Source organism: Patagioenas fasciata, chromosome 1 (assembly GCF_037038585.1).
Source record: "Patagioenas fasciata isolate bPatFas1 chromosome 1, bPatFas1.hap1, whole genome shotgun sequence".
NCBI classification, from domain to species: Eukaryota; Metazoa; Chordata; class Aves; order Columbiformes; family Columbidae; genus Patagioenas; species Patagioenas fasciata.
Genome location: NC_092520.1, coordinates 96607948 through 96630580, shown reverse-complemented (window position 1 = coordinate 96630580; position 22633 = coordinate 96607948). Strand labels below are relative to the sequence as shown.

At 39.7% G+C, this 22633-nt stretch overlaps 1 protein-coding gene across 3 annotated transcripts in view; it reads right to left on the bottom strand.

Moving 5' to 3' along the window:
- Positions 1-22633, bottom strand: part of ABCG1 (ATP binding cassette subfamily G member 1) — a 58273-nt gene that overhangs the window by 11998 nt on the left and 23642 nt on the right. For all 3 annotated transcript variants that reach the window (XM_065861274.2, XM_065861281.2, XM_071811476.1), the window contains exons 3-11: positions 11513-11630; positions 10622-10754; positions 9166-9216; positions 5196-5341; positions 4369-4492; positions 3179-3293; positions 2333-2481; positions 2048-2149; positions 231-399 (exon numbers count right to left, since the gene is read on the bottom strand). In XM_065861274.2, the coding sequence (XP_065717346.1) occupies positions 231-399; positions 2048-2149; positions 2333-2481; positions 3179-3293; positions 4369-4492; positions 5196-5341; positions 9166-9216; positions 10622-10754; positions 11513-11630 (1107 nt within the window). The remainder of the gene's footprint in view (positions 1-230; positions 400-2047; positions 2150-2332; positions 2482-3178; positions 3294-4368; positions 4493-5195; positions 5342-9165; positions 9217-10621; positions 10755-11512; positions 11631-22633) is intronic.

Below are 22633 nucleotides of genomic sequence, written 5' to 3'. Positions count from 1 at the left end.
ACTGTCAGGCTTGAGAAACACTTCCAAAACTGGGGAGAGAGAGGTGCCACTGGACAAGCCTGTCTCTGTTTGCCTGTACACAGCAGTTCAGTGAGTGCAAGATTAACCCCCACACCTGTCTTAGAAGTAGAAGCACCAGTCAAATGTTATCTTACACGAAACAGATACATTACAACACCCTCCCAGCTTACTGCAATCTCCATTGATTTAGCAGCACGACTGGCACTTACATGTAAGGACAGTTGGCATGAGCGCAGCAAACATAAGAAACAACATGGAAAAGAAGAGGAAGCCAGAGTTGCTGAGGACTTTCTTAGCTTCATTCCCAATGCCTAAGTAGAGCAAGCCGATGAGCAGCCCGATACCAATGTGTGAGGTGATACGCAAATGTGTCAGGACCTAGAAACAAGGAATGAGTAGTATTTCTGATCAGAAAGTCTGAGCTCAAAAACGACAGCAATATGATTGAAATCAGATATACAGATTGCAGAAAAGGAGTATTTATGTCTAGAAGAATGTATATAGAAAAGTTAATTTCCTATTGGCAAACTGGGCTTCAGCTAAGGAAAATTACAGTGATGAGCTTCCCAGTGTGAATCAGACACACGCCTATTACAGTATAGAAAATTTCTTCCTGTAAACTAGGACAGGAACTGCAAATGCTGCAACATAAAATCTTACTGTCTGACATGGTCATGGAGCCATTGGCCATCTTCCACCAGGATAAGCAGTCTCTCTCACTAAATGATAAATTTCCCAGAGCAGAAGTGAGGCAGAGAAGGTATTTCAGGCTTGTATAGACCAAACTAACTCTATCAGGCATAAATTAGCCTTTAGACTTGAGCCAGAAAAAGAAAAAAATCTTAAAAACAACACTGTTTTTCCACCCACACATCAGAAAAAAAGTTACAGTTTCCCATTGGTGGAGACAAGCTCAGGACCATATGATCCACGGTTAGTGCTTGAACACATCTGAGATGTGCCCTCCATGTGTACCAAAGACATTCTTGATCGGCTAGTTGAGCAACATGGAGAATGTGAAGCTGTATGTACGCTTTGGATTACAACAGCCCTCCCACATGAGCATGTCAGTTCATTTTTGACCAAATATTTGGTACTAGACCAGATGTGCAAACCATTCCAGATTGCAGGAAGGCAAAATTCAGCAATTAATTAATCCTTGAATGACAAATGTGCTATAATCTAAAACAGCAAGGCACAAGAACAACTTATGACAAATGGGCATAAGAAAGGTGGTCTGGAAATAAGAAGATGCTCCCTAACCATCAGAATAACATAGTTCTGCCATATCTTCCCAACCAGAGCACTAGGGACAACAGCTGACTGCTTTTACTATGGCACTCAATACAGCATTTCCCTTTTTGAAAGGGAAGAAATACCGTGGTTACCTGACAGGAGAGGCCTGGACACAATGGTCACACAAAACATTTAATTGACTTACATGAAAACTGCAGGGTTTCGCATTTTTAAGGGGATTGCTTATTTTTAAGAAAAAAGGTGAGAGATATGTTTTTTAGCATGGGAATGAAGAGTTTCATTATGACACTTACTTCATCTTGATATTAAATTTATAAAACTAGAAGTGTTCTGTTTTCGTCAGAGGAGCTAAATTTTTATTTATCCATTTTCTATTTCACAAGGAAAAACAAAGTATTAACCTTACATCACACAGAAATTATCATCTCTGCCACCCTGAATTTTCTGGAAAAACTAATATTTTGACATACCAGTACAACCTCCCACTCATTTTTAAGTAGGACAGTTAACTGTATAAGGGACCTGCCAGCACAGAGGGGATTTAGGCATTAGGTTTTTAGGCTTCTGAGTTCCTCTGAAGAAAACTGTTGTTCACAATGAAGATGGTATATTTAATAGCAAGACTGATAGATCAGTCTCTTTCCTTTGAAATTCTGTGACTATCTTTATGCAGAGGCTGTTGGGCAGGGCCTTTAAGGCGTCCTACACTTCCTCACAACCAACTGAATTGACCTTTTTGCTACTGAAGTTATTATAAAGGCAGCCTTACCGAATCCCTCATGATGGTGAGAAAAGTTCTTTTGAAGAGGATACAGAACTGGGTTAGGCAGCTGGCGGAGAAGCTGTGGCAGCCCTCTGTGGAAGAGGAATCCTGCGGAAACACATGAAAGAATAAACTTCTTTCTTTGCAGTATCTTGCTTAGTTTTCATTTACAAAACCCTGCTCTCATCAGCCGAACGTGCCCAGAAACCTCCTCCATTGACTGAGGATTTAAATTCTCTCCCTCCCGCTCCCAGCCCAAGCCATGCCCAGTAGCTGTGATGTACAAACTACCTCTTCAGAGGGCCGGTGCCAGAGGAAGGGGTTCAACTCATTTTCCCCACCAACATCTCTCTTGTAGTCTGTGTCACAGATCCTCTCCCGTACCGCCCTCACCAGCCGGCTGTTTTGGTCTCCGTATTCACCAGATGCTACTTCCATAACTACACAAACCAGAAGGTAAGTTACTGGTTTACTCTACTGATTCGTTACAGGCCTTATTATTAGATCCCCTTGATTCTGTTGCACCGACAGAAACAGGAGTTCTGCTTAAAACAGGCTCTAAAATGCCACATGCAGATTCATATGTATACACAAATAATTGAAATGTATCTTTCTATAAGTCTTCAGGGAGTTCTCTTCATCCTGGAAGTTAAATGAACCATTTTAGAGGAAAGGGAGTGAATATGGGATTGTCTTAGTACCAAAAATTACTGCTTCTTTGGAACTAAGAAACAACAATGAAAAAACTCTCAATGCTATTAGCAGTACAATAACACACTGGTATTGTTCAAGGTAAAAAAACCAACCAACCAACCAACCAAAAAACCAGAATACTGGAGCCACTTTGAAAAGCCACTAAGATTAATTACTGTAAAACACTAAACAATATGTTTCATCTTTCATTTCCTGGACCTGGACTTGCACCGCAGAGAGATATTCACTAAATTCTACCACTAGATGGCATTCAAATTACTTAGAAAAAAATCGAATATTTTTATTTTGAATTTTGGTACATATATGTACACAAGCATACACATATATATGTACAAAAGTATAAAACACACCACGGCCCCCATTACCCTGAAGGTGCTAATCAAATACAACATAAATTAAATCAACTACTCAAATGGATCTTACCAAAATCTGCTGGGTTGTGGTAGGTTGGGCAATTCAAACCCAAATCTCTCAGGTAAGGGACCAGGTTTAATACCTTCCCACGGTAAATGCATTGACCTTGACTTAAGACATAGAGCTGAAAAACAAGGCAAAGAAAAAGAAAGAAAAAAAAAAAGGAAAAGAAAACCATGAAATAGTAGCAAAGTATTTGAACCTGCTATCTGTATGACAACAATCCACGAACCTAATGACCTCTAGTTGTCCTTGTAGGAAGAACAACTTGGGAAGATTTGTCACCACTTGGAACTAGCTTTGCAAGGAATTACAACTAATGGGAAATGAAATACCTAAGGATTTGAATTCTGCAAACATTCTCACCAGGACTTAAAGCACATTAACACAGAAAAGAGACTCATTCCAGCCTCAGACACAAGCTGAAAATAGGAAATAAACTGTACAGTCAAGACATCTAATTTCCACATATTACAGATATTTTGGGCTGAGAGATGAGGCTGGTGAATGTAGGAACAGAATGAGAGGTGGAACAGCCCAGCCATAGGTAACAGCTTGATTATTCTTACTTTTAGCCACACTATTGACTTTAAATAAACCTCCTTGCCAGACTGGCAATCTGCAAGAGCTTGTTCACATAAGGTGTAGTAGGTTTTCTCTTAGCTCTCACAGGTCTAATTTAAATCTCCTAACAAGATTAAAGTAAATTTAAATCTAACCTAAACACACATGGTCTACATCTGTTGTTAGGTCAGAGAAGAGATCTCCAACAGACTTTATTTCAATTATGATTATTTCACATGAATAAACTCTTCTAAATTTACAACTGTGTAGCTAGGATGAGAATGTGTACTAGTAACATTGCAGACATTGGCACTAAAGCTCTCTTGCTTTTAAACTACTTCAATTAATTTACTTTACTGATAGCCCTGTGCCCTGGAACAGGGGTAGGTAAAGGCATGAAAATCAGAAGCGCAATAATCCTAATTTCAAACAAACATACCAGCCAGATTATTTTAAAATGCTACATGTAAATAATGGAAACAGGCAGAGACAAAGAAAAAAAACATAATAAAAAAGGATATTTTGCTCTTATTTATTCAATTTCTATAATTAACTACAATAATTCCTGGTTTTACTTAAAATAGCGTAGCCTTGAAAGCATTACCTACCTAAAACACACATAAAGAGTTTATTACCTGGTCAAACAACTCAAACAGTTTAGCACTGGGCTGGTGAATTGTGCAGATGACGGACCTGCCACCCTGCGCCAAAGCCTTCATCAGAGACACAACCTGAAAACATGATGCACTATCCAAGCCACTGAATAAAAAGAAAGAAACGCTTTGTCATGCACAAGTCCATAGGAACCACTCAAAACTAGCACACGTATTTGCTACTTGGGTCTCTCACTATTATCCTGTTATGAATTTTCTCTGTAGCAGTTTAATTTTATCATCTGCCAACCTTATGCTTGTATTTCTCCATCAGTCTTTTAATTAAGTTGGAAGACTGCCTCAGAATGAAAACTAAAGAGTATTCTCAAAGCTGCCTTAGGGGACTTCTACATTTTAGGACTGTAGATTTAAATGCTCCCAATTTTAATGAATAGATACATATTCATAGCTCTCCCAGTCTCCTCCTAGACAGATCACAGAATTTGACTCTAAATATGCTACACTCAGTATTAAAAGTCACACTTTAAAATGCTTATAGTCAAGTTATCTTTTCTTGAAAAACAAAACTCATGCCACCATCTGAAAGTAATTTCCTCTCTCTCTCTGCCTTCCTGTTCCAGTTTGTATCTCCCTTAAAAACTATTTATAGTCCCATGGTCCATCAGTTACAGCAGTGACCCAAGGCACTAAGTACCTAAATCAAATTATTTCTTCTGGTCTTATTCAGTACTTACAGGCAACACAAAACGAGCCTTTTCCAAGGACTTAGAGGTGACAAACCTTTCTGCAATACTCTTCTACTATATATAGCAATATTTGCCTATCTTTAATTTTTGGCCTTGAAGTACCTGGTTGGTTCATCAAAAAACATGACAGGAGGATTGTTCACCAGCTCCAAAGCAATGGCAAGACGCTTTCTCTGGCCTCCAGAAAGACTCCCAGTCCTCGTATTGGCACATGTCAGCAATCCGAGGGCTGTCAATATTTCCTTTACCTAGAGAAAACGCAATGATGCATCATTTAAACCTGTTAGCACAAAAAAAAAAAAAGCCTCTTTACTGATTTTCCTGGAGAACGTAAACGACCTCATGACTTTGCTTCACGATTCCTACACCAAAGGCTTTTTCCATCTAATGTACCCAAAGTGGATCTTAAGCATTTATTAGATTCAATGGGGCTTAACAGCCTACCATTTCCTATTTTGACCCAAATTCTACTTGTTTGTCTGACATGACCTGTCTCCGTATGGAAGCCTTGCCTGTCAAAATGGAGTGACAATCAGTTCTTCTATAGAACCCCTCAGTGGTATCAGAACCCCCCACTGATACCAAAAGAGCTTTGCAGTACATGAGGAGTTATTACACAAGGCAACCAAGAAGCTGATTTCAGCTGAACTTCTAGACTTTATTTACAAGGGACTGGAGAACTGTGTAAGAAAAAAATCAGTGGTTTCTACAGAGCCATGACCTGCTCTTCTCTCATCTGTTCCTCACAGCTTACTCTTTATAAAATGCAGCCATTGATTTTGAGTGTTTTCATTCTTCTCAGACCCAGTTCAGTTGTCACATGTACTTGCAGATATTTGGGATTTCCTCAAGGCACAGCCTCAGGAAGGGCACAGCTTGTCTCAGGGTCTGCAGCACAAGGCAGACAATCCCAGCTGCTATGATTTTTTCTGTTTCAGTGACTGTAGATCTGGCCTGGTAGCCCTACATGAGGAAAATAGTTCTTTGGCATCAGTAAAAACCTAGACATAAAAATGAGTGAATACAAGCTACACTGGTCAAGCAATTAAAAACTCTACCACATAAGAGGTAGAAAGCAAGCCTCACATTGAATACTTCACTGAAGTATATGAAAAGGAGCCTGTCATTTTTTAAAGTAATAGTTACCTGGGTGGAGGGTGAGAAAGGGTGGCTAATATGGTAAAAATTGGTTAGATCAACCAGGGCCTGACCCTTCACTTGTCCTGACTTTGTTTTCCAGGAGCTACCTCTCTCAGTGAGAGTGGGAGAAAAAATAACAAAACTCACTAACCTTTGTTCTCAGAGAGAAGAGCCCAACTACCTCTCTCCCTTTATCTCTAGGAAGGATGCTACGGGACAGGCGCAGCACAATGTAGGTCAACTAGAAACAAACTATGGTTCACTGGATGAATTTTTCACTTGTCCCTGTTTTAAAGAAGCATCTGTAATCTTCCCAACACAAGTGCATAAATTCATAAAATTTATCTATGATAAACATTTATCTCATAATTTACAATAAAATGCATGATCTAGTCCAGCACAAGCCAGTAACACTAGCCAGAAAATGATTGCCTTTCTAGTATGTGTTGAATAAATGCATATAGCACAGCTTTTTCCTCAAAGAGCTGTTTGTAATTACACTGACAGTGTGAACCAGTAAATTAACTTGCTCAGCCTAACTTATTAAAGTGTAAGCGAATTAAGACTTTCAAAGTATAAATAAAATTAACAGCTGTTTCTAAATAAATGTGTTTTCTGATTAAAAAAACCCCAAAATCTGTGTTTCGCTCATTAAAAAGAAAAAAAAAAAAAAAAGTATGTGAGAGAATCAAAGCAATCTTAAGCTACCAAACATATGTTGATTCCCGTAAGTTTCCCTCTCTGGAGCTCTTTCTGATTTTCAAGGATTCTTAGAGACTGAAGAAATGCTGAATTTTCCAGTTTGGAAATAGAAACAGAAGACAGCCAAAACAGTGGCTGCTCTACCTTTGAGGTTGCCATAGCTTTCACATTTCAGGCATACTTTTCTTCAGGTGGGTCAGAAGCAGTTTTGCCTTTTCCTTTATAAACCTCTATTTCAGAATCACATGCCACCTACTGCCAGTGGTGCCTTTCACTAGAAAAGAGACTCCTCTGAAATGGTTAAGCCCAACAAGGGAAGTTCAGGCCTCCATCGGATTAAAAAAAATGAACTGACACCTGGGGAAAAGCAGGAAGCCTCTCACATTCCTGAGACTACAGGCCACAACTTTCTCATGTCCACATTCCACTCCCACTCCCACTCCTGTGTCTCCTCATCTCTTCCTTCCTCCTGCACAACTTGGTTTCAATTGAGTCCTGCGAGGTGGCTTCTTCCAGTCACCTGCAAGATCTCCTAATGTGCCTGCAAAGGGTCTCCTCAGTGCATGGTTTTGGGAGCACAAAATGCACCAAAATGAAAAGATCAACCTTCTTTCTATTTATAAAAAAGAACACTGAAAAATTATGGAAAGCATAAAACTTGAATTTTACAGAAGTATAGCAAAAACATTGGAAGCTTCCTATACCAATAGTAACTCCCTTTTCATCGGCAGGACAACCGAGGTACTAAGCCATTAGAAGACCCGTCTAGAGTAACATACATGTCCCTAATAAAGGTCGAAGGACCAGACAGCTTTCTTGGAAGGTAAATCTCAACATTAGCCACGGAGCTATGTTCTCATGTGAGCCCCACTGGCCCTCAGCACAATCCCCACATCCCAGAGGCTTCCTCTTCAGGAGGCAGCGTGTGAGAGACCACACTGTCTCCTTGCTGGTGCTGTCTTAAGGTAGACTGAAACACAGCCTGAGGCCAGTCAAAACACCTCTGAACACTTTCCGAGCTACAACTCTCTAAACAACCTGAACCATATCTGCTTTCACCAGTGCTGTGAGTTTTTGTTTATGTTTAGCTCCAGGCATTATCCTCTGAGGGTGTATGTGGTTTTAAAACATGCTGTGCAGCACCAAACTGTTCCTCTCGCAGGTTTCAGCATGCCCTGGTAACTCCACCCCAGCAGAGACAGGTGAGCTCTGAATGTCCTTAGGAATACACAGGCATACACACTTCAAGTGCAGAATAAATGTGTAGAAAGCGCACATTTCCAGCCCTTCGAAGTATAACTGCGGTAACCAAAATTCAGCTGAGAATGCTGCTTCATGCACAAGCTAACATGTCAGAAGCCTTTTTATCTGGTCACACACCTTCAAGGTATTTTCTTCAAAAGCACAGCCCTGTGTCAGATCAAACAATGGGCAGGAATCATGGTAACCAGATGGGTGAGAGAACGCTTCCTAGTGAAGGTCCAGCTGGGTTATATAGGTCTCCATGGGCAATAACACACCAAGACTTCTCTCCCACCCAGGAAAGCCATGTCAGCCACAGGCAGAAGCAGGACAGTCTAGTAAATGTGCAAGAGTAAGTTGTGAAACTCATTCCCAGTGTTTTAGAAAACACATGTGAGTATTTCAGACTGATCTCTCACTTGTCCAAACCTCAGTCATCCAACACAGCTTCAAAATACATTAGTCTGTATCTTAACTGTGACTGCATTGACTTGTCTAGTGCAACAATATGGCCACCAGCATAGCCATAAAGATCAACACTTTCAAACACCAGCAAAGATATTTCTGCACCAGTTACAAGAACTGCTGAGTTTTTCATTAGTCCTTGGAAAAATTAAGGGCTATGCTCACCATTGCCAGACATGACTGATTTTTCTCACCACACACGAGACGCCTGAACCCTCACACATGCATGTAAGAGAATCTATGGTGCTAAGGTACACTGAAAGGAATCCTACAAAACTTGTGGATTCACCTCAGTAGGTCTTTTACAATTATCTATTCAGTCTCATACTGAAAGCAATCTTTATATAGACTGTAGTAAATGGTCCCTCATAATGATACCTGTCAACTTTGAGCTCAGGATTTTTTCTATCATTACAAGACCAACACAATTCAATGTTAGATAAAAATATCTGCTTTACAGAGCTCACTTCACAGACTTCTTTGGCATTCCTGAAATTCTCAGTTTGATGGACAGTATACATACCATTTCTCTCCTGCCTTCATCTTTCTCTTGAAGTTTCAGATGAGCAGACACCTGGAATGTGACACAAAGGAATTTGATTTTGAACTGGTCTGAAGCACAACAACCAGTTAGAGTGGATGCCTCAGGCACAACATCCCAATGTACCATTTAAACCACTTCTTTCAACCCAGTCAGGAAAGTTTAAATTAAACTATAGTGTTCAAATCACAAGCATCAGAGATGCCTGTGCAGTAGGTGACTGAGTATAATCTGACCTAAGAATCACTCCAGCATCTAACAAAAAGCATATTAAAAAGAAAGGCCATCCTGCAAGCCAAAGAGCTTTAGGGGAAGACAGGAATAACACTTTTTGCATAGCCACTAACTTCACAGGCAATGCTAGAATGACAGTTTATTTGTGCTTCATTCATATCATGAGAATGACCAAAACACTGCTATTCTCCAGGATTTGAACAAATGAGTACAGAAATAAATAATTTTGTTACAGATGTCATATGCTCTTCTAAGAGGCAGCTCCACAAAACATTATGATTAACCTTTATTAGAAGCAATTAAACTGTTAAGTAATCATTTTTGTCAGAGCCTTGATTGACTAATTTAGACAACAAGTATCATCTGGGCCCACTTCTACAAAAGCGGTCCTACAGGATTCTGACTACAATGTTCAAATAAACAAAAGAGAAGAAAAACTTTCTTACAAAGAAGAACATTTCCAGAAAACTAGCCACATAAAAACTACAGTGATTTTTCTGGCCTTAAAATTTGTGAATTGATGCTAGCATACAGTATGCTAGCCTTATTTTCATAACATCCTCTGAGGAAAAAGTGGCTCATTTCTCAAACTGAGCAACAGGCACTTCTAGACTTGGTCAAGCTGGCAAGCAGAAAACTTCTTGATTCTATTAAAGACAGTAAGAATAATTTATGCTGCCTGTAGTCTTGTGATTATTCTGTTCCTGTTGTTTTCTTGTGAAGAACTGGAAGAGATTTTATACAATGCCTTTATTAAAGAAAAAGCAAAAAAAGAGTAGAAGGAGCAGAGAGCAGAAGAAGCAGAGAGACTGTGCTCAAGTCAAAATAGCACCTTGAAATCAGAACATGGAAGATGGAGAGAAAGTGAGACAAGGTTACTTAACCAAGAAAAAAAATGGTGCCTACAAAGACCCACTCTGTGCAGAATTGCAGGCTCCATTCTCTGGGAGGTCTAAGGAGTACAGCCTTAGATCTTCTTCCAAATCACAATGCTGGTCACAAATTGAAAATGATGAAGCTAAAGAAGATCAGACAACTAGAAGGATGAGCCTGAAATGGAATTCAAGGCATCACTGAAGTAAGAGCACTTTCATTGAGTGGGATCAAATAGAGAAAATGGCTCGTGGCACTACCAGGAGTAAGAACATGTGCACAGTACCATTTTCTCCCATTCCAATAAACTAGAGCAAGAACTAAAGCTCACCATCATAGCTTCCTGAACAGTCAGATGAGGAAGGAGCATGTCATCTTGCATGATGTAGCAGGAGACTTTGCGAAAAGAGCGCAGGTCACGAGGTTGTCCATTGATGAGAATTTCTCCTTTCATTCCCGTCTCTCTGAAACGAGTCAAGAAAATAACCAGGGGTGACTCTTGCCTTCAGTTGTGCTGCCACAGGCCTCAGTATGTGGAAGTCTTAGGTAATTATTGCCCACGATGGAATAAAACAGATACAGTGCATAGAAACTAATTTACTTCATGATTATACTTTCTTTCATAAGAGGCATCACGCAGTGTTACGGAAAATTTTACTCGAAGTTAGTATAAAATGTGTGCTGTCTTATATGAATGTCTGAAAATAAATCAAGCCATTTAAGTGATTTTTTTTAGGTTTTTCTATTCTGTTCCTTATGTCCTAATAACAATAACACAGAAACACTTTGGCTATATAATGCAGGACTCAGGAAGACGAACCACTGTCACTTCACACTTCGCAGTTCGGCCAAGAGGACATCAACATTATTAAAGTGGCAACTAAAAAGGGTAATTTTTTTTCAAGTGCTTATAAAATGTGATTTAAAAGCATTATGAACAGAAGACACTGAGTCAGATTTGTTACACAGTTAGAAAGGAAAAAAATTGTGGTGTCTTGGACTTTAAATTGCTTCCTATTTTTGGATCTGACTTGCTAACAGATAAATCCTAAGCAACCAGTACAGGATAAAGAGAAAAAATATGAGCAATAAGAATCTAATTCAAAGTCTGTGAAAAATCTGTTTTCTACAAACACTGGGGTAAGACTTCTGCTGCTGTTGTCTCCAAGAAGCCATCAGGCTAGGTGACCTTACCTTACTTAGGATTTTCATTGTTACTGACCTGTATCCTGCCAGAATGTTCATGAGCGTTGACTTCCCAGCTCCTGAAGGACCCATAATTGCAACAAGTTCTCCACTGCTGAACTTCCCTGAAATTCCTTTCAAAAGGGTCTTATAACCTGAAAGAAGAAAGAAAAGTTCACTGAACCCTTCATGATCACATCTGGTGGGCCATGAAAGTTTATTTTCTCTAAACAATTTTGACAAACGGGCGTAAGCAGGAACCTACTGAGAGACTGATGCTAAGATCAGCATGCCACAATAACTATCAAAAGCCAAATTCTGAACGGGAGCAGCAGCCTCCTCCCACTACACAAGTAGTATGGCAGGATTACAGGATCACACGCTCTTGATTCACTCTAGAAAAATTGTCAAACAGGGCAAAGAAACCTTGCTGTCATTTGTTAAGTGTCTTCTCAGAGTATGGTACTAGGATGTCTGTGTCTCCATTACCGTATCTAATACTCCACCGCTAACATTACACAAGAGCTATAAAGGTTTGTCTAGTGAGGGAGACTGACCACAATTACTCTGTAAAAATAATTCCTAGGGAAATGCTTATTCCAGATTAAGAACTTACCCTTTTTTTTTTTTTTTTTCTCATTTAGATAAATTGATTTCACAAGATCATGCCACAGTAAATATGTCCTCAGGCGAAGCTGTTCTAGAATAACCACACCACCAACTTCAAATATCTCACCTTATTCTTGAATAAGCTACCTTTGCCAATAAACCTTAATTTAAAGCCCCAAACTCCATGTCACTCTTAAGTGTAAGCAAACTGGACTCCAACGAGAATTCCAGATTTGGGCTTAGTTGTATCCATTTGCATGACTCCCATTTGAAGGCATAATGACTGTACCCTGACAGGCATTTAGACTTTTCAGGATCTCTTTCATTTTTTTACTTCCTTACTTTAATGCAATTACCAGTGCTTTTCATTAAAACTTTCAATAGTAAGAAACGTGTCAAAAAACAATCTCATATGTTGAAAATGTTTCTGTAATTAAACTAAAACCAAAACAGAAGGGTGGAAGATCTGTTTACATGCCGTGCTGGGATTGGGCAATTCATTTTGCCACACTGGTGTATATGCAGGCAGTATTTATATGTCACACATAAACTATCCCAGTGCTGTGATTATCATTAGCGTAAGTTGTAGCTGGAACATTGAAATGCTGTAAAAAAATCACCTTATCTGCAAGCTCCTAGAAAATGAATGGCAGATTATCTTCTCTTTATTCCTCGCGCCACCATTTTTTGGTTTCTTTTTATCCCTGCTTAGAATTCTAGTTTTCTTCTTTCTCTAGTCTCTGTTAACACCCTTTCAATGCCACAGAGAGCAAACTTTTGCACAAAAACACTAACATAATGCTGCCATGGGATCTCCCAGATCCACAATCAATACTCTTCTCTGACCATTCCCTAGACCAGGAGAAAAGCAGTAGCTGTGAAAAGTCTCTCTTGAAATATTTGATCCTACTGTTTTCATGGCAAATGTCCTAGAAAATGATAACAGACCAAATGTATCTACATAACAGTTTGCTCAAGTGCCTTTTTTTTAATAGGCTAGTAATTCTTCACTCTAAATGCTTGTCCTCGACCAAACAACTTGTTTGGAAGCTACAAAATATCATGGGTATTAAACCACTAGTGTATTTACATTGTCTGTTTGTGGAGCGAGTCCTAAGAACAAAAGCAAAGATAACCTATCAAAAGGAACAGTTATTTTGAGGAGAGAAGTCCATGGCACCCCAACAAGGTCTAACAAGTTTGTCCCTCACACCAATGTCACCGCATTTCAGAAATCAGCATTTGAAAGAAAAGTACAAGGAAGAGATTAGAGCTTTCAAACATGACAATATTCACTAGATGGGATCTATAGGGTGGAAGTCCTTCATACTATCCCTTAAGTGTCATGAGAACCAGCTGCCTCCCAAGCCTATAACCTAATAGGGACTCAAACATTGGACTTTACCACCAATGATTTGCATTATGCACACACTCACCACACACAGAAGGCATATGGAGCTAAGAAACTCTTTCTCACATTGGCCAAGTTGCCCTGTCATTGACTTCCACTGGGACAGGATTTCCTTCACCAGGTCCCACAAGTAGTACACAGAGTAAAGTACTCATTGGTGTCTGTCTCTATTCCCTGTCTGCCCTGCAAAGCAGTTCAACATGACAGAACATCACATGGCAACTCCATCCCAAAAATTTCTATTGTGTGAGCTCATTCTGACCTGATTTCTAGGGCAAAGGGTTCTCGTCAGAGTTTCATAATAGTCAGCTCATCATGAGTTTCAAGATTGAGACAGTGAATATTACACAAACTTATAGAGGAGCATGAAGAGTGTGCACTGCCATAAATACTGAGGGAGGTACAATCCAAAACACACACTCATCATCTGAGAACAGGTACCAACACATATACCACTACCTAAAACTGAAGCCTTTCCTCTCACTACATGACTGTGAGATTTAACATTACATCTGTTAAAGTCACTTTTCCAAACATAATTTCACAAATGATAATCACTTTACCTTTAATTACAGTACCTTCCCTCTCATTATCTGCACTTGTTCCTGCCCCTCTGATGGAGATTTCCATTTTAAGTATCCTGCACACAATGTTAGAACACAGCGGGACACTCATTTGCGAAATAGTAGAGGAACATGATTTAAGAAGAAATAGAAAAAAATATGAATTTTAGATTAGGATCCCAATCATTGGCATTTTAAGTTGTTAAAGACTCAAAACCATCTCTTCTTTTGACTGGAAGCACAAAAGAAGCTTTTCTATTACAAAGGTTAATTTAGCATACCCACAAAAAGATTTGACACTGTAGCAGCAGTGCGGTGCCCAGTATAATCCTTTATAAGGAATTAGAGTCCATAAGTAACTACAGTCTTCTTTTTCAGAATATCGAGGCTAATCTTTAACTGAATCAGTTGACCTAAAACTTCTATACTGGGCCACATGTCTTTCACGAGAAACAGATTATGCATTTGAAGGGGATTGTACTCTTACAGTACAGGGATTGTTTCACATCCATCTGCTGACCACCTTCAAACCCGGTTTACCTGGCCTCCTTCATTTTCCTCAGCTGACTAGTTCATGATCCGTGCAATAGGGAGTTTCAACACCCCAGAGTTTAATGAAAGGCTGAACCTCAAAGTGAACTCGCCCCAAGATGGGTGCATATTACAGGCAATTCAGTTTGAGCACCGCAGTGGCTGTCTCCTTTAGGACTGGACTTACACCAAGACCAAGTTTGGCATCATGACTTTCAGTATTTCTCTTAAAAGCATTTTGATTTTCAATGGAAAGTAGCTTGGATCCTTTTGATTTTCCAGTGTCCCCTCCTGGAGTTACTGTGATCTCACCCTTAAAATATATATCTAGGGGTTAACGCCTATGAGAACGCAAATACCAGTTTTCAACAACTACTTAATTATAAAATATAAATTTGTCAACAGGACATTAATGTACCACCACCAACCAGAGCAAGCATTCAGCAACATTCTCAGTCCAACCCACTAAAAACAGAATACAAAAAGTAATAAATGAAAACTGAAACAGAAAATTCAGGTGATGTAAGAATTTTTGGTCTTGGTTTCACCTCACATTACATTCTAGATTCCAATTACTTCTCCTGAGAAGCCAGTTGTATTTCATTTTCCCATGTAAGGAGTTCCCACTGAAATCAAACTCCAGACACTGTGATATTAGACCAAATTTGCAGCCAGAAACACATGACTGGCCCGAACAGACCCCCCATTCAAGAGGCGGATTTCCCTCACAAAGCCCACAGCAGCCCCTTGTTTCATGAGCTGATCGAGGCTGACCTCTGGTATTGATGAAGATACCAAGGGAGCTCTCATTGCTCAAGTCACCAAAATCTTTGCTAATGGATGTGTTGATGGTTGTATCTGCTTCCTCATGGATTCTACAAAGATTTCTGAGGAGATTCAGTTTTATCATTCTAACAAAAAATTTGCAATCCATCTGGAGAGAAGCAGGTCACCCTTTCCCCATACTGAGGGTAGGAGCGCATGCTTTAGAAAGTGTCTGAATCAGCAGCAAAAAAAATCATAACTAAAACTCCTACCCTTACAGTGAATTTCCTCAGGTAAATACCGTCTCTAGGTTTCTGACTAAAATGCTTCATTCATTTGCATTTCATTTTCAGTAGTATATTCATTTGTTACTCAGAGAAATGTCACACAGACTCCTAGAAGTTTCTAAGCATTGTAGCCTAATTCTGCATCCACCAATAGGCACCAAGAGCCCATCTCAGGTCCCAGGTGAGCACAGCAGCAGGCTTTCCCTGCTCGCTGCAATTAGAGCAGGATTTGCCCTTCCCAATATATCTGAACCATTTCTCTTTCATCACAAGCTCTTCTGAAGGTAAGAAATAGTTGTCGGTACTCTGCAAGTACCACTGGCCTGAAATTGCTCAAAGTTTCCTCAGAAAATTCACTACACCAAATAGGGAACATAGGAAACCTATGAAACAACCCTCCCTGCAGCCAGGTAGAAGTGCACCATTTGTTTATTAAAAAGTACTATGTTTCTATGTCTTTTTGTGGTGCTTTTTTAGATGGGATGTGATACATTCCTGCTGACAAACATCCAGCTGGAAATACAGAAGACACCTCTGGCAAGTGCTATATTACTAACCTGCCCTACTTTAATACCTTATATGAGAAACACACTTTTTAAACAGCAATTTGTTATAAACACATAAATTTGTTCATGTACAGTAACATCAATCAAACTGTCCATTAAATCATGAGAAGAAACCACAGCGATTTCTTGGCACTGTCTCCTGACCCTATCCCATTAATGAAACTTCATTGCATTTTCCTGTTCTAAAATTTATAGGCTGAGTCCTCATCTCACTTCCTCATTTCAATTTTAAAAATATGCCAAAGTCCAGGGAATTCTCCCACACAAAACCCAAATAACGGATGCGGAAGCAAGATGCCACATCCACATCTTTACCCCTGAGACAAGAGTAGGAAGTCCTCCTATTATGGAAAAATGCTTCCAGGAAACACAGGGCTTTGCTGCTGCTCCTGAGCTCTACCATATCCACACTCCCATGGGTAAAAAGCACTCCCTGGTTTGCCTACTGTGCAACACCACAAGTAATGGAAAAACAGACTAAACAGGTCACTTATCACATCAAACAGAAAGTTAGTGACTTATGGATGAGAGAAAGAGCTTGCAGAAGTCCAACCAGATGTGGAAAACATCTTTATGATATCTGGCAGGCATTTCATTAATAGGCTCTTTAGATTTATATCAGAAAACTGAACAGTTGGGGAATGCTGGCACAACTCCACAGACAAGCACAAGATGATGAAACACACACAGACAGATAACAGCCCAAGGCCAGATTTACACTAGAAACATTTGTAGATGTAATAAACATTAGTTAGGAAACATATTTCTTAATCATTTTTACACCAGCAAAAAGCTTTTTCTTTATACTTTGATGTAAATATACCAACAAGAAGTCCTCTTGTCCGATCCTCCTCTATTACTCACTTCGTCCATCTCAACCCTTGTCCTCAGGCCTGAGAAGAAGCCACTGTTAAAGCAAACCACCTCCATGATTACTGGGTAGAGACTATGCTGGCCTGCTTCATCTAACAGAGTTTTATCCCTGTGGGCCAGGGAGTGGCAGCACAGAGATTTACATGAAGTTCCTGGAGAAAGTCACCCCATATTGCTGTCCCATGGAGTCCCTCTCAGTCTCCTCATGCTCTACTCACTCTGTCCCCCTGCTGCACTGAGCGAGCATCTTCCTAAACCCCAGAAGCAAGCATGCACCTACAGGAGAACAGCAGGTTGGTTCTGCAAAGCACTGAGGGCAGTGACAGAAAATATCTTCCATTTATTGTGCTACTTTTTGGAGCTCAAAGTCACAAGCACATAGTCTATTTGCACAAGAAAACAGGTGCAGGTTCCTCTTCTTTGCACATAAATAACATAATTGTGGAAGTAAATTAGCTCCTGATGATTAACAGTTCCATTTTACAACTTGGCAGCCACACAACCATCGATTTGTGCCTGTAAACATGACAGCTGTACACATACCAGGAGATGTGTGGAGTGACTAGTAGGTACTGCGAGATGGTGGCTCAGTTTGTGGGTTTGGGGCTATTTGGAGCACACAGTTTCAGAAGCAGCTTACAGCTAGAGGAGATGAAGTTGTTACTGAAGAGGGTAGTGTCCTTCTGCCCTCTCTTCCCTGGACACCTTCCCATGAGCTGGTTTTCAAGTGCACCTGCACAACCAGTGAGGACATCTAGCCCATCCACCTGGAAACAGTTCCTTGGAAATTAAGAACAAAAAGGGTTTGTTTTCAGCTGCATGGGCTGTGGGGCTGTCACTGCCAGGACAAGACCTCACGGGTTACAAGCAAGGTGGGGAGGTGGGACAGACCCTTCAGCAGGTGGGGACCTTCCAGCAGTTTGTGCCACCCAGGAATCCATCTCTTGAGATTCCTTTTCTTCTCCATTCTGAAACAAAAAGAGGACTTAAATGAAATTGCCCTTTATGCACAATTCATGCTGGCCCATTAAAATAATTCCATGCCAAACTGGATTGCTTGTTTGCTTTATTTTAGTATAAAATAAAAATTAAATCACTTCCCAATAAGATGAAGATACTTTGGGCTTTTCATCTAAATTGAAGTTAGTTCAAAGACAGGGTATTTCTGAAACAGGGAGATATTTTCCATGTATGTCTACTTCTGCTATTAACCACCCAGGGTACCATGTTGCCCCCCTGCTACATGAGTACAGAACATTTTCCTCTCAGTGGTACAGACAGGGTTTGCTAAAGTTTAAGAGTATGTAGTTTCTCAGGTGAGAGGGATTATCTGTATCAGTGGATAGTTATTCAAACAATTTGAATTAAAAAAAAAAAAACCAACAAACTAGTGATGGGGATTATTTAAATGGACACTTCTTTCCCAAGTTCCCCATTGAGTTTACACAGGCTTAAGTTAAAGTGAATTACAGGTACTGATACTTAGGAAGAAAAAGAGGTATCTTTTAGCTTCCAAAAAGAGTGTGGGATAGAAAGAGCTTTCCTGACAGAATGAAAAAATACATTGCTTTAATAATAGGAATTTTCTTAATTGTATATGGCCTGAACTGTACTTCTGTAAAGTCCAAGGGGCAAAGTCACACTAGAAATAACAAGTATGTTTAAGGTAACTGTCTACCAAATAAAACCTATAAGTAAATTCACAGATGATTGGTGTATCACAAGTGAATAAACCTATTTATGAATCATTCTTACACTGAAGCTTTAGAATCCACACATCCATATACTTCTATTCTATTCACACGTCTCTCAGGGATGTAGAACAATAGGATTTTCCATTGTCTAGGCTCTGAGCCCTGCTTTAGGACAATTAAGGGAATTTACAATTGTAATGCATTCTTGTACCTTGCCTCAGATAAATGACCTTCGTTATATAAACGTCTATAAAACACCATGCCAGGCACCAAAACATCAGGACAAAGAGGGCAGAAAAGCTAAGCCAGTATTTGAAGGAACTAAATCAAATTCCTTTGCCTCAAAGTCCTTTTTAAATCAGAAATGAGGAATCATTTCCTCTCAACCTAAAAATATAAGTCGTTCATGCTTTACAAAAAAAAAAAAAAGGGGGGGGGGGTATATAAGAAAGAAAAAATAGAAAACCCCCTGAGTAGCAAAGCTCTTTCTTTGTGGACTAAACTGCATTTCTTAAGATAGCCCACAACCAGGCCTTCTTAAACATATTGCTCTTGATCCACAGCCGATTTCCCACTTAGTGATCATGGGACGGATTATTCATAACTTGGATAGAGAGCTTAGCCCATGCTCACCGTGAGCCTTGTAGCATTCAATCTACACAATCTTATACATCTGAACATTCGACATTTAACCTAAATTCACTGTGTACAACCTATTTATTACCAATAGAAGTAAACAGGCACACCTAACAGGTAATTCTGCCTATTTTTCATTCCTATTCTGGGAAGGGATCAATAACCCTCTAGAAGTGCATCTTTTAACTATACAGGGAACTCAGGACAATTATCTTAGACTATGCATCAAACCTCTAGATGCTGTGATAAATCTCATACTTTGCCAACAAAATCATCACTGATTTCAGTATCAGTCACAAATAAAACGGACAAAGACATTTTGATCACTGTCCCTCATTTGCTTGCACAAATGCAGTAACTAAGCACACAAACTACACACTCAAAATCTTCAAGCTGGATTGACATTCCACATTCAAGATGCCTCCTATGAACTTACCAAGAAAAGCATCCTGCCCATGTTTGGGATGTACAAATGTATTAGATACTGTGTTTTTATTTTATCATTAGTATTTAGTGCTTACTTCACACTGGGGACAGTTCAAAACTTTACACATTTTTGCTTCAAGCTATCTACTAGCTCAAGAACACCTCACTGTATTGGTAGCACTTGGTTCAAACTTAACCAGAAAATCTCAAAGCCTGAAAAATCCAAATATGCTTTGGAAGATTAGAAGTTAATTAAAAGGCAATTCAGAATAAACTTTAAAGCAGTTTTTGAATTTTGTTTGTGTGGGTGCCCATGACTTGACTTCTATCAGCACTCGTCCTTTGTGCTAAAAGTATCAGCTAACTTCCTGCTGTGGCAATTCAGTAAAATGCACAGTAAATTGGAGCCTCAAGAGAGATTATAAGAGCCCAAAGCAAGATTTATGACATGAAATTCCTTGTTACTGTAGGGCATGTTGTATAACGAATGAGAGTACGATGATGAGAAGATGGCAATCTAGTTGAGAAAATAGTTCTAGCAGAGGGAGAATCTTAAACAAAACTGTAGATTATAGAGAATCTGAAAAGACCCTTTAATGTCATTGTTCTCTGAGATCACTGGACTAGATATTAAACTTACACAAGACATTGGATATGACAGTCCACATTGTGCAGCTCAGAAAAAAAAAAAGCCCAAAGTAAAGATTTCACTCTCTTGAAACTTCAAAATAAGGATTCTGTAAACTGTGCTCTTTATTATATTGGCTACTCATTGCATTATTTTAGTATTTAGCTTTTCTTCAGAATAATTAATCAGATATGACAGTCTGTTGTGCTGCAGCTTCTGCAACCCTGTAATTTTGAGTTGGAAGGTTTAACAGACTATCCAACTTCACTCACTTTGTCTGCCTGTATCACATCTCCTGGCCAAGTAACATTTCTCTGTAAACAAGTTTACGTACACAGAACCCGTACCACCAAATATCAGGTGACTGAAGTGCTGGGAGGTGGACACAGTATTTGTAGACTATCTTGCGACTTGCATCCCTCCAAGGGTACGGGGGAGGGGGAGAGGAGTCAGTCGCACTGTGGGCACACCTCCTCACTCCTGCAACTATTGATTATGCCTCCCCACCATGCTGTGAGACTAATGGGTTTTGTGCTGGCCATCTTTAAATCTTTGCTCTTTATGGCTATGACCAGGCAGAGCTGAAGTACATAAGTAACCCATCAGTGCAACCAGAGCCAATAAGAGGCCCAGGTAACTACTACACACCATTCTTGGTAAAAAAACCATCTCATATTGGTTTATACTAGCCCCACTGGAACAACTGCTCTGAGCCTTTCCTTGTATTCACCTTTTCTGTATAGCTCCCTTTAGCCAGTCCTACAGCAAGGTTACAGCCTTCTACTGAGGTTCACAGGATGATTATGATTATATATGGGTCCTGTCTATTAACTTTAATCAGATATGCCCACAGCAAGATTTGGTTCTTGTCTGTTTCTCTGTTGAATGTTTCTGCCTGAGAGAGTTAAAGCTGTTCATCTTCAATACACATGCACATAAAGCCGTATGCCTGCAACAGAGGATAGAGAGTGACAATTAAATGGGTCAATGAACCATAGTAACCTTCAAACATGACTGCAAATAAATCTGTACTTGCAGCAAGACCTGATGCCTTCAGAAGCGGTATTTACATGTTGAAGCATTTGGAGATCCGGGGCATAGCTTGTACTTTGCCTGCACAGAAAATAGCTACCCTAATTTATCTTCAACACTTAGGAAACATGAAAGGGAAAAAAAACAAAAAAACCAAACATGTATGAATGACGCACAGCTTCATCTTTTTTTCTGAATGTGGTGAAAATGTCTTTTCAAAGCAATATCCATAGCCTAATTCTTGTTTGATAATTGCTTTTTGCTGACTTATTTTTAATTGCCTTTGTTTCTGTTACTTAAAGTGCAAGAAAGGTCCTTCCTGACAAAAGAAGAGCCAACACAATTTGAAATGAAAGGCTGACACATTCTCTCAAATGACAAACTAAAGTCACGAGCCCGATACGTACATTTAGAGATGAAATCTGTTTATGCATGCCAGTCAGGCAGAAAGTAATTTCTGATAATTGCAGTACCTTTATACCTCAAAGTACAAATAGTGTTATTCAGAGTCTTACAAATGGATAAAACCAGAACCCTTCCCAACATCCTTTCTCTTTTGAAAAAAAATCTTCAAGTAGGAGATATTCCAAAATAGCCCGGCAGCTGTTATGAACTGAACTGCCCATCTGCCTTCATTTCAAAGTGCAGCTCCAGCTGGGTCACTCTGCCACAAGGGAAACAGAAACCCTTCCTTCCTCAGAGAAGAACACTGGGGTCTTCCGTGTTGATGTTCAGGATCACCACATTTTTTACTGTTGCTCTCACCCTTCTTTCTCCCAGCCTCTCCCACCCACATGCATGCACACAGCAAGAAAGCAGGGAGGGAAAAAAAGCAAAAGTAAAACTTTGGCTCTCTCCCCCTACCTTCCTATGCAAGGGCTAGAGAGGAATGCCGTGAGGCTTTCTAGAGTTACAGCGGAAGCAGCAGAAGTTGCATAGCACCTCTTTCCTCCAAGCTGGGCCTGATGGCATTATCTAGTCTGAAGAGCTTGGTGTGTAAAGGAAAGCTTCCTCTAATACTCCTGCATACATTCTTATCACAAACTCTAGGTTAAATTGGAATGTGATGAAATGTCTCCTGCAAACTGCATAGGAAAAATCCTATATATTTTTCTGAACTATTGGCAACAAGAGTCA